At 39.4% G+C, this 13,708-nt stretch overlaps 1 protein-coding gene across 1 annotated transcript in view; it reads right to left on the bottom strand.

The window, feature by feature from the left end:
• Nucleotides 1-13,708, bottom strand: part of LOC145982676 (uncharacterized) — an 89,289-nt gene that overhangs the window by 40,522 nt on the left and 35,059 nt on the right. The window contains exon 10 of the mRNA XM_083116046.1: nucleotides 12,483-12,618. Within this exon, the coding sequence (XP_082972172.1) occupies nucleotides 12,483-12,618 (136 nt within the window). The remainder of the gene's footprint in view (nucleotides 1-12,482; nucleotides 12,619-13,708) is intronic.

Here is a 13,708-nt window from a genome sequence, read left to right as displayed (position 1 = left end):
GATAATGCAGATACGGAAGCTTCCACTTCCAAGCAAATTAAATTATCCAATGAACGCAAACCAATTAGATCTGCATTCAACGACCAACTCCAGGATTTTTCAATTAAGTCAGAACCAGGCCGTGACATCCTTAGTTTCTTGCATGAAACGAAAACATCTGTACTAAATATTTTGAAAGATAAACTTGAAAACAACTCTATAAAAGTATACGTTGTTCTGTTTTTCCGAATACGAGAAAGTTGATGGCACAACGAGTATTTTTTATCATCGTACAAAAAAACAGACTCTTTATTTTGCTGACGTCGAAAATTTGGACAACTTCTATTATAAAGTTTCCAAGGAGCTGGTTAAGAAACACGACGAGTTCGAGGCTAAAGGGTCGGGATGGTCTCTGTGTGGAAGTCCTCACACGTTAACCGTTTACGTGAACCAATTCTCGCCTCTTCGCGCTTCCAGCTACGTTCCTCTTCCACCGAACATTCAACACAAGAGGGCTGTGTTAAATATACAGAACAGCGATAACAAGTGTTTCCTTTGGTGTATATTGGCTGCACTGCATCCTGTTTATTGCAAAAATAATCCACAGTGGGTTGGACATTACAAACAATACGAGACCGACTTTCAAAGTGTAATGTCTGACATTGAATACCCGGTGACATTGTCGGATATAACAAAGTTCGAAAATCGTGCAGGAAAACGCATCGCTATTAATGTATATTCCTTCACGTCAGATAAATATCTCGTGCATCCGGTCAGGATAAGCGATATCGACGATGACGATGCTCGTGTAATAAATCTTCTTCTAATTTCAAACGAGGATGTTCATCACTACACGCTAATTCGTTCTCTATCACGTTTGGTCAGAAGTCAAACTACCAAGTATAAACATTGCATCGAAGTTTGCCCGAGATGCCTAACCACGTTCGACGATCAAAAACAGCTCAATTATCGAAAATACACCGGACGTCAAATTGCTATCGAGAAACTTGCCGAACATAAAATTTATTGCGGTGACAACAGGCCGGCTAGAATGTTGATGCCCGAAACGAACGAAGTCGAAGAATTCAAAATGCACAAGGCATTGTTGGAACATCCCGCAATCATCGTCGCAGATTTCGAGTCTTTCCTGAAACCACTCTCCTACTGCGAACCGGATCCTGAAATTTCCTCCACAACGCCGTACCAGCTTCATCAACCTAATAGTTTCGGCTATGTTGTTGTGCGACGTGATAAAATAAATGAAGCATATATATACCGCGGACCAAATGTAATCGAACACTTCCTGGAAAAAATGGTGGAGGAGGTTGAGGTAATTGGTAGCGTACTGCTTACATCAAAACCGATGGCACCTTTAACTGAAAATGAACTTCAAATTACAATTCCACTGAGGTGTGTCCGGTATGTGATCAAAGTTTCACTGATGAGAACAAAAAAATATTCCACCACGATCATTTCAGCGGAAACTACATAGGTGGAATTTGCAACACGTGCAATCTTAAAATCCAGAAACCTAAATTCATCCCCATATTCTTTCACAACGGAAGCGGATATGATTTTCACCACCTGGTGAGACATCTTGGCTACGATCCGAAACGTATAGGTGTCTTGGCCGAGAATGAAGAACGCTACATTAGTCTCAGCAAGCAAGTGTCGATTCCGGGAACGAAAAATACAATCGAGATGCGCTTCCTGGATTCGTATAGATTTCTCTCTGCAAGTCTGGATGCTTTAGCGAACAAACTCACCGACGATCAATTTAAAATAACTAGAGCTAGTTTTCCCAACGTAGACATAGAACTCGTTAGACGTAAAGGGGTTTATCCTTACGAGTACGTTAGTGATGGTTCTAAATTTAACGACGACGCCCTCCCACTTCCAAGAGAATTTTACAGCAGACTCAGGGAGAAAGGAATCACGGACGAAGAATACCAACACGCGCAACTCATGTGGGAGAAATTAGAATGTAGGACACTCGGAGACTACCACGACGCATACTTAAAATTAGACGTGACGATACTCGCGGATGTTTTTCAAGCGTTCAGGAAAACGGCAACGAATATTTATAAATTAGATGCAGCGTATTTCTACAGTCTACCGGGATTAGCGTGGTCGGCAATGTTATTCCAGACAAAGGTCAAGCTGGAACTGATATCGGACGTGGACATGTTGCTATTTATCGAAAGAGGGATACGAGGTGGAATGGTGCAATGCGTACAGAGACATGCAAAAGCTAATAACGTACACATGAAAGAAGATTACGATTCAAATCGAGCATCGAATTACATCTTCTACGCCGACGTTAATAATCTCTACGGACATGCCATGGTTCAGAAACTTCCTTACGGGGGATTCGAATGGTTAGATCCCACTTCGATAGACATTATTCATTTCGACGATAGCGAGTGTGGTTTCTTCGCAGAGGTAGATCTCCAATTCTCCGACCACCTGCACGACATGTTTTCGGATTTGCCTCCGACTCCCGAAATCAAATGTCCACCCGACTCGGTTCAAGACAAGCTTTTGTTAACATTGGACCCTAAACAGAGATACGTCGTCCACTACAAGAATCTCCGGTTTTTGATTGGGAAGGGTGTTCAGATAGTAAATGTTAGAAGAATACTAAAGTTTAAACATTCCACGTGGTTAAGACCTTACATAGAAACTAACACACAACATAGAACAGCTGCCACTTCCGATTTAGACAAGGACTTCTTTAAATTAATGAACAATGCGGTGTACGGAAAGACCATGGAGAATGTTAGAAAGAACGTAGACGTGAAATTAATTTCCGATAAGAATAAATGTCGGAAGTGGATAGCCGATCCTAGATTCAAGTCGAGAAAAATTTACAACGAGAATTTGGCACTTTTCAATCTAGATATAAAATTGATGAAATTCAGAAAACCAATTTACGTTGGCGCAACGGTTCTCGACTTGTCGAAACTTTACATGTTCGAATTTCATTACGACGTGATGAAACCCTTCTACAATGATAAGATGTCACTTTTGTACACGGACACCGACAGCTTCATTTACAGCATACAAACACCTAACCTCTATGAAGACATAAAAAATCCTTCCATGCTTGAGTATTTCGATACTTCTGCATATCCTCAACCCAACAGATTTGGGATTCCTTCCCTCAACAAAAAAGTCCTAGGTAAACTGAAAGATGAATGTAACGGTGATATTATTGTCGAGTTCGCGGGTTTGCGTTCGAAAATGTATGCCATGAGAACAGAAAGTAGCGTCACGAAGAAAGCAAAAGGTGTGTGCAAGAATACGGTGGAGAACAAACTCACCTTCCACGATTACATCGATTGCCTTTACTCACAATCGACGATACTAAGTATAGAACAAAGAATCCAAAGTGTAGACCACGTGATTACAACAAACAATGTTAGGAAAGTAGCATTAGATCCGCATGACGATAAAAGATGTATTTTGTCTTGTGGAATCCACACGTTGCCTTGGGGACACTATCGTTTAGAAATTAGTGAAAATTGTACGCAATGCAATTGAAAAAAAATAAACTTAAATAACTATAACTAAAATAAAAAAACAAACTTTAACTGTCTCAAATTATCACATACACAATAAATAACTAGCAAGGACAATGAATCTCTTTGGTTTCCGAAAGCAAACAATGGAGACTGTACACCGCACGGCAGATCATGAATTTCTACCTTCCATGTTATCTAAACTCAACGGCGTGTTGATCAATCAATTTTCGTAACGCTGCTCTTCTTGCTGGAACAGTGACGATTTCGGATTCGCGACGATCGACATGACGAGGAAACCCAACGACGGAAAATACAGAAACAAAATCAACGACTTTCTAAACGTTGCACGTTGTGAGAAACGTTTTAGTTAGAAGTATCGAAATACTCAAGCATGGAAGGATTTTTTATGTCTTCATAGAGGTTAGGTGTTTGTATGCTGTAAATGAAGCTGTCGGTGTCCGTGTACAAAAGTGACATCTTATCATTGTAGAAGGGTTTCATCACGTCGTAATGAAATTCGAACATGTAAAGTTTCGACAAGTCGAGAACCGTTGCGCCAACGTAAATTGGTTTTCTGAATTTCATCAATTTTATATCTAGATTGAAAAGTGCCAAATTCTCGTTGTAAATTTTTCTCGACTTGAATCTAGGATCGGCTATCCACTTCCGACATTTATTCTTATCGGAAATTAATTTCACGTCTACGTGCTTTCTAACATTCTCCATGGTCTTTCCGTACACCGCATTGTTCATTAATTTAAAGAAGTCCTTGTCTAAATCGGAAGTGGCAGCTGTTCTATGTTGTGTGTTAGTTTCTATGTAAGGTCTTAACCACGTGGAATGTTTAAACTTTAGTATTCTTCTAACATTTACTATCTGAACACCCTTCCCAATCAAAAACCGGAGATTCTTGTAGTGGACGACGTATCTCTGTTTAGGGTCCAATGTTAACAAAAGCTTGTCTTGAACCGAGTCGGGTGGACATTTGATTTCGGGAGTCGGAGGCAAATCCGAAAACGTGTCGTGCAGGTGGTCGGAGAATTGGAGATCTACCTCTGCGAAGAAACCACACTCGCTATCGTCGAAATGAATAATGTCTATCGAAGTGGGATCTAACCATTCGAATCCCCCGTAAGGAAGTTTCTGAACCATGGCATGTCCGTAGAGATTATTAACGTCGGCGTAGAAGATGTAATTCGATGCTCGATTTGAATCGTAATCTTCTTTCATGTGTACGTTATTAGCTTTTGCATGTCTCTGTACGCATTGCACCATTCCACCTCGTATCCCTCTTTCGATAAATAGCAACATGTCCACGTCCGATATCAGTTCCAGCTTGACCTTTGTCTGGAATAACATTGCCGACCACGCTAATCCCGGTAGACTGTAGAAATACGCTGCATCTAATTTATAAATATTCGTTGCCGTTTTCCTGAACGCTTGAAAAACATCCGCGAGTATCGTCACGTCTAATTTTAAGTATGCGTCGTGGTAGTCTCCGAGTGTCCTACATTCTAATTTCTCCCACATGAGTTGCGCGTGTTGGTATTCTTCGTCCGTGATTCCTTTCTCCCTGAGTCTGCTGTAAAATTCTCTTGGAAGTGGGAGGGCGTCGTCGTTAAATTTAGAACCATCACTAACGTACTCGTAAGGATAAACCCCTTTACGTCTAACGAGTTCTATGTCTACGTTGGGAAAACTAGCTCTAGTTATTTTAAATTGATCGTCGGTGAGTTTGTTCGCTAAAGCATCCAGACTTGCAGAGAGAAATCTATACGAATCCAGGAAGCGCATCTCGATTGTATTTTTCGTTCCCGGAATCGACACTTGCTTGCTGAGACTAATGTAGCGTTCTTCATTCTCGGCCAAGACACCTATACGTTTCGGATCGTAGCCAAGATGTCTCACCAGGTGGTGAAAATCATATCCGCTTCCGTTGTGAAAGAATATGGGGATGAATTTAGGTTTCTGGATTTTAAGATTGCACGTGTTGCAAATTCCACCTATGTAGTTTCCGCTGAAATGATCGTGGTGGAATATTTTTTTGTTCTCATCAGTGAAACTTTGATCACATACCGGACACACCTCAGTGGAATTGTAATTTTGAAGTTCATTTTCAGTTAAAGGTGCCATCGGTTTTGATGTAAGCAGTACGCTACCAATTACCTCAACCTCCTCCACCATTTTTTCCAGGAAGTGTTCGATTACATTTGGTCCGCGGTATATATATGCTTCATTTATTTTATCACGTCGCACAACAACATAGCCGAAACTATTAGGTTGATGAAGCTGGTACGGCGTTGTGGAGGAAATTTCAGGATCCGGTTCGCAGTAGGAGAGTGGTTTCAGGAAAGACTCGAAATCTGCGACGATGATTGCGGGATGTTCCAACAATGCCTTGTGCATTTTGAATTCTTCGACTTCGTTCGTTTCGGGCATCAACATTCTAGCCGGCCTGTTGTCACCGCAATAAATTTTATGTTCGGCAAGTTTCTCGATAGCAATTTGACGTCCGGTGTATTTTCGATAATTGAGCTGTTTTTGATCGTCGAACGTGGTTAGGCATCTCGGGCAAACTTCGATGCAATGTTTATACTTGGTAGTTTGACTTCTGACCAAACGTGATAGAGAACGAATTAGCGTGTAGTGATGAACATCCTCGTTTGAAATTAGAAGAAGATTTATTACACGAGCATCGTCATCGTCGATATCGCTTATCCTGACCGGATGCACGAGATATTTATCTGACGTGAAGGAATATACATTAATAGCGATGCGTTTTCCTGCACGATTTTCGAACTTTGTTATATCCGACAATGTCACCGGGTATTCAATGTCAGACATTACACTTTGAAAGTCGGTCTCGTATTGTTTGTAATGTCCAACCCACTGTGGATTATTTTTGCAATAAACAGGATGCAGTGCAGCCAATATACACCAAAGGAAACACTTGTTATCGCTGTTCTGTATATTTAACACAGCCCTCTTGTGTTGAATGTTCGGTGGAAGAGGAACGTAGCTGGAAGCGCGAAGAGGCGAGAATTGGTTCACGTAAACGGTTAACGTGTGAGGACTTCCACACAGAGACCATCCCGACCCTTTAGCCTCGAACTCGTCGTGTTTCTTAACCAGCTCCTTGGAAACTTTATAATAGAAGTTGTCCAAATTTTCGACGTCAGCAAAATAAAGAGTCTGTTTTTTTGTACGATGATAAAAAATACTCGTTGTGCCATCAACTTTCTCGTATTCGGAAAACAGAACAACGTATACTTTTATAGAGTTGTTTTCAAGTTTATCTTTCAAAATATTTAGTACAGATGTTTTCGTTTCATGCAAGAAACTAAGGATGTCACGGCCTGGTTCTGACTTAATTGAAAAATCCTGGAGTTGGTCGTTGAATGCAGATCTAATTGGTTTGCGTTCATTGGATAATTTAATTTGCTTGGAAGTGGAAGCTTCCGTATCTGCATTATCGATTTTCCTTTTCGATGCTTGTCCGGTCGATGGTTTGCAAATTTTGAGGTGTTTACTTAAATTTGTAATGCTAATCATCTTTCCACATCGAGCACAAGACTTAGAAGGTAAGGAACGATTAATTCTCGAACCTGTTTCGCTACATCTTGCCCTGTGTTTGCTAATATTAGTTTTAGATATTAATTTTTCGCAAGTAACACATTCAGTTTTATCATTTTTATGATTGAAACTGGTGGTGGATGCCATTGCTTTCTCCAAAATCACAGAAATCAAAAAATCTAGTATATAGCGATACAATTTTCAGGTATGTTATTTTATATAGAATTTCTTGGAGTGATTACAAAACTCAAAAATTCAATCTACTGTAAATAGAATTTCAGGTATGTTATTTATATAGAATTTCTTGTGTGCGAATACAAAAACTCAAGAATTCAATCTACTGTGAATACAATTTTCAGGTATGTTATTTTATATAGAATTTCTTGAGGTGATTACAAAACTCAAAAAAAAAATCAATCTACTGTGAATATAATTTTCAGGTATGTTATTTTATATAGAATTTTCTCAGGTCGAATACAAAACTAAAAAATCCGAGACAGTTCAGTTTTAACGTGTTCATATTTGAAAAAAAAATGCAAAATACGCCTTGGAGATTTCAACCAATCCACTTTACTAGATTGGGGAAACTCTAACTATTGTTATTTGGAACCTTTAACCTTTTTTGGTGACGTAGAGTACGTGTAGAGAGGTTGGGTTTAGTGTGTCGGTCGAGTCTCGGTGTCCTCTGTCCTCCCATACCAAAATAAACATAGGTCGTCATGGAACAAAAAAAAAATGTACCGAAAATTTTCTAAGTCCAGCGTTAAAAAAATCTTAAATTGCAAATATCTCGAAAATGGTAAGAGTTATCGAAAAAATATATCGAAAAACACCCCCATACGGCATCGTTAGATGCCCCCTGTCGATTTTGGAGGTGTAGAATACGTATACCAAAGTTTGGTGGTCCTGGGGTCAAGAGGTAAGAAGTTAGCCCACCCCCTCCCAAAAGCTTTGATCACTCGTAACTTTTGAACGAATAGGCGTAAAGAGGTCGGGTTTAGTGCATTGGTCAAGTCTTGGTGTCCTCTGTCCTCCCATACCAAAATAAACATAGGTCGTCATGGAACCAATTTTTTATCAATCGAAAATTTTCCAAGTCCAGCGTTAAATTGCAAATATCTCGAATTTTTGACAAACAGAGGTGTCCCATAGGACCTTTGAGAAAATAAAACACGTAAAACTCTACAGAGGTGTGGTAATCTAACCGCAGCCGTTAGAACCTTTTTTTTTTTTTGGATGGGCACCACGCACCCCTGGCGAGGTTATAGGGGCCAGGGATCCTAAAAAAAAAAAAAACAATTATTATTTGTTTGTTTGCGTCACAATACGGAAATAATGAGAGGCATACGCGCGCGCGTGTGTGGCACATCGTTCCCCCCGAGAGAGGTTTACAAAGGTCACGATATATAAACATTGGTCCCGGACTTGGAAAATTACGATAAGGTGCATTCGTACTTCAAGGATGAGAGAGTGAAATTCACTCGTACCGGCTTTTCTGCGCCGTGAAACATCGTCAGCGCAATAAATGAGGCGCGGAACGTGGAGAGAAAGTGAGTTTTTGAGGTTTTGGTGGTCGTTTGGTCAAGAAATCAGGTTTGCGGTCAAAGGCATATTTGTGACACTACTGAGAAATTTGCTCATTTCGATGCTAGGAATCCTTGAAGAACGACATTTTCTAACCTGCGATTTTTTAAGAATTAAATAATAAAAATAGCCTACGAGAAGCAACATATGTCTGTGCGGTGATAGATGAGTGTTCACCCATTTTGCAAAATCAAAGTTCCTGAGTTTTCCTGGGATTTTACATAACTTTTCGGACTACTGTACGAGGTGCGCCAATTAAATAACGAGACTGCGCACCTCCTGTGGTAGTGGGAGGGGAGGTAGCTATTGATGTGTTGTTGATATTGAACCTTCATGCGCATCCACTGTTTGTTTCATGATTCTGAAAGCTTTTCTTTTCTTTGCAGGCTTGCTTGAAGAGGACAGTGTTCCGTAGTAGTGCCGGAATCATGGTGGACAATAAAGTTGAGCAGCGCATTAACATCAAATTTCTGGTGAAATTAGAAAAAACACCGACGGAATGTTGTGCAGTGTTAAAAGAGGTGTATGGTGATAATGCTATGTCACGTGCGCGAGTGTTCGAATGGCACAAACGATTTTCAGAAGGGAGGGAGGAGGTTGAAGATGATGAACGTCCCGGCCGCCCTGTGAGTTCAAGAAAGGACGACAATGTTAAAAAAAATTCATGAACTTGTGCGGAAAGACAGACGTCTGAGCATTCGGATGCTCGCAGACATGATGAACATTAACAAAGAGACAGTAAGACAAATTTTGCATGCGAATTTAAACATGACAAAAGTGTGTGCAAAAATTGTTCCAAAAAACCTCTCTCAGGACCAAAAAGACAATCGAAAGACCATTTGCTGTGACATCATGGAACGACTCAAAGCAGACCCAGAATTGTTAACACGTGTCATCACATGTGATGAAACGTGGATTTTCCAATATGATCCCGAGACCAAGCGTCAATCCATGCACTGGAAGACTCCCACATCGCCAAGAATGAAAAAAGCACGAATGAGCAAGTCGAAACTGAAGGCAATGCTCATCGTTTTTTTTCGATATCAGGGGTATCATCATGATTGAATGGGTGCCTCAGGGTCAAACGGTGAATCAGACCTACTACAAAGAAGTCCTAAGCAAACTGAGGGAAAGAATAAGGAAGAAGAGACCGGATTTGTGGAAGAACGATGCATGGATCCTCCACCAGGACAATGCGCCTGCACATAATGCCCTTTCTGTGAAGCAGTTTTTAGCCGCCAAGCGCATTCCTGTGCTCGACCATCCTCCGTATTCCCCAGACCTGGCACCCTGTGACTTTTATCTCTTCCCAAAAGTGAAAAGTGCATTGAAGGGAACACATTTTCACTCCGTGGAAGAGGTGAAACGAAAAACGGCAGAGTTGTTGAACAGTGTGACATCTGATGACCTACAGCATTGCTTTGAACAATGGAAGACACGTATGCAGCGGTGCATTGATAGGGGGGGAGTATATTGAAGGGGATACCAGTCAATTGTAACTTTCTTGCAATACATCACAGTTATGACACCAGTCTCGTTATTTAATTGCCACACCTCGTATAATGATTTAACATGCTAATAAATTAGAGTTGTACTTCAACTTTGCAAGTTAATCAAATGAATCAAGTTTGTTGAACATTTTTGAAAGTAAATTAAAAATAAAAAGAAGGAATATTAACAAAAAGGAAGATTGTTGGGAAGATAAAACGAAATGTGTTTTCGGTTACAAATTCTGGCAAGCAAGCAAAAATCTTGTAATTCACCTGACTTTTCCAGGTTTTGAACGCTTTTTTTAAAAAAAAAATCCTTTGTTTCCAATTACCTTCTCACTCCTATCCTGGTTTTCCTGACTCCTCCAGTTGTCCAGTGCGAAACCTAAAGGGAACGGCTAAGATAAGTGACTTCACCCTGGCAGCGTCTCTGCCTACAAAATATTGTTTCGCTCTTTTCGCTTTTGGAATCTTATTTGACAGTAAAAATAAATGCCAGTGGCAACCAAGAAGCTATTAAATGGAGTTGCATACATGTGGGATAGAAAATGCAATTTGCAGCTTCTTGCTACATCGAAATGTTTTCATCTTGATGTCCTCTATACACTGTGAAAGTTGTCAGTCTTGTATGGTCACATCCCGTGTATTTATGTTCAAGACAATTAGAAGTAGAAAAGAACAAAAGTTGTAGTAAAATAAATTCAGATTGACTGAATCTCGTAAATAATATTGTACTTATTTTTTTGAGTATTTTGGGAAAATAACAATATCTGTTGAAATTACTTCAGGTAATCTTTTGCCCCCAAAATCTAGCAACGATTCTTCTGCAAAGTGGATTCTCCTATTTACATATAATCGTAAGCCATTCTGTGATATCAGTTGCAGAAAAACCTTGATGCTGGAGAAATATAAAGGTTTTATGCTTCTGCTCAGTAGCGGCGAAAAGGGACCAGACCTTGCGCTACTGGTGGAGAGCTAAATGCGCGCCCCCCGTTATATGGTTGGTTTTGTATTGCAGTCATTGAAGAACCTTTGATCCATAATGTAAAAGCATACAAAATTCCCCTTTATGCTAATTAATGTGAGAAATTAGTGACACTGTAATAGAAGAAACCATTCAATAATCAAGGGGTTCCTATTTCTCGAGTGTCAAACAACTGTTTTTGACTCATAAAAAAAATTCAGGCAATTCTTAAAATGTACACAGAATTATACAGAAAGTCCTACATAACCAGTAACATGTCTGCAGTGGCGCAAGAGTCTTCCTTTATAGCACGTAGTGTCCCAGCCGAGACGAAAAAAGTCGGAACATGGATTAAAAGGAATGGACTTTCCCGACTAAATCAGGATGTCTGATAGCCTTGAATCAATGGTTATAAAACTAAAATTGCCAAATATTTCAGACTGCAGAATTCTGTAGCCCATTGATTTGTGCAAGAACAAAATCGAAATTCTAGCAAAATTTGAAAAATCATCAACGTTATTTTCATAGACTTTTATATGTTCAAATTAATTTTTTTCATGGCTCGAGAGTGGGGGCATGGCCCCCTTGCCCCCCTTGGGTGCGGGCCTGGTGTGTTGCTAAAAATGGTTGACCCAAAAGGTGGTAAGAGACTATATTTGTAAGTCAGATATTTGTAGAATTACGTGATGTTGTTCTTACACAGGAAGTCCAAAAGCACTCCATTGTAATGAGAAATCTTTAATTTATTTTTCCCTTTGAATTGTTCGTAAATAACTGAAAAAGACTTTCCCGACATCATAATATGGGCTCCCCAGTCACCTGACCTAACCTCTTTTGGACGTCTCCCCATAAGAATTCACAGAGAAGTAGGAAGAACGAGCACTGTCCACTCCACGTAAATAAAATTAATTAGCAAAGACCCTTTATTATGCCCCAATTCTTCAAATATCACAGACACAGATCCTGGCGCTAACTTATGCGAATATTATTTTCTAAGCCAACCAATCTTCTTGTCACATCTGGTCGCACAGTACACGCTTCTTCTGCACTGTTACTGTCTGATAACTGTTTGCATCACTTAGGTGACAAACTACCTCAGGCTGAACCTTGTTCAAAGAAATGAATAATTTGAATTAGAAATTATTGTCTTTACACTATACACCTACTATTCTGTCAGAAGTAATTTTTCTATCTCGTAGTATGCGTGTGAATTAATCTGTGTTAACATGGTGACGAGATGTAGTTTTTAGCGTTGAATTCTCGGTTATTCTGGTGATCAATAATATATTCCAGTAGCTCAAATTCCACTCTTGAACTTTACATCCCGTGGTGTAAATAATCGCATTATAATGCACAAAACTAACCTACCTTCAGATGAACCGAAAACCATTAAAATATCAGAGCAGCATGGAATTGTATAGTCTGTGGGACCAGCATCGGTTCTCGTGGTTCCGCCTTCAAATTCCACGTGCACTGCTCTGTCAGTCGTATCTCCGCGACAGGCCTGAAAATAATATTTTTTTTTTTTAAGACTGGCACGTTACACGCTCATACGCGAGACCGAAGTGCACACCCATAGAGGCAGACCAACAGCCGCCACTGAATTGTATGTCTATGTAGAATGGACAATGCATAATGTGAAAATAAAGGGTTATTTTCGTTCTTGAACTCAAGGACATTAATTTTTTCGTGAAAAAAATTACTATTTCTGAGGTACTAGCATGAATACAAATCTTACTTTTAATAAACACGTAGAACAAATAATTAGTGAAGAGTTCAAGAACCTCGGGTTTATTCTTAGAATGGGGAGGGATTTCAAGAGTATAGAGACACTAAAAGATTTGTATTATTCATATGTAAGACCAAAACTCGAATATACATCTGTTGTATGGAATACAGACACAGTGTAGCAATTGAAAGAGTCCAATCAAGATACCTTAGATTTTTAAAATGGACATTTAAGAAGTTTACCCCAGATTTGAACACTACTACAACCTAATATATGAAAGTCGGTTTACAAACTGTGTCATAGAAGAACGTCACACGGAATAGTATTCTTGTGGAAGTAGATGCTGAACATCTACTCTGCCAGATAAATTTTCGAATCCCGTCGTCGAAAATTAGACTCAAGAATGAAGTTTTTCTTATAAAGAAGGCTAGATCGGAAATTAAAAAGACATCTCCACTGTGGAGAATGTGCACCAGTTACAATAAATTGCTAATCAAGAATATCACCATTGACATCTTTTCTGTGAACCTAAGAGACCTCAGTAAAGCCACTATCAAGCTTAAACACATGATTTCCTAATGAAATGATGTGATAAAGTGTGTGTGTGTGTGTGTGTGTGTGTAATTAATTTCTATATCTGTATTACAGAGATACTATATGTAATTGTATTCACTATGTATCCTTCATATGGGCTCTGTAATTAGATATGTACCTGTTGAGTTCAATAAATAAATAAATAAATACGTGTCGTTCAAATCTCAGCACTAAAGTTAATACATAAAAGCTACAGTATCATATTTTATTTCCTCAAAAAACATTCATGCTTCTTCCTCAACTGTGACATTTAAAAACTCTTAAAATTACA

This window comes from Lepisma saccharinum, unplaced genomic scaffold (genome assembly GCF_977018435.1).
Source record: "Lepisma saccharinum unplaced genomic scaffold, izLepSacc3.1 HAP1_SCAFFOLD_310, whole genome shotgun sequence".
Classification (NCBI taxonomy): domain Eukaryota; kingdom Metazoa; phylum Arthropoda; class Insecta; order Zygentoma; family Lepismatidae; genus Lepisma; species Lepisma saccharinum.
This window is presented reverse-complemented; position numbering and strand designations above follow the sequence as displayed.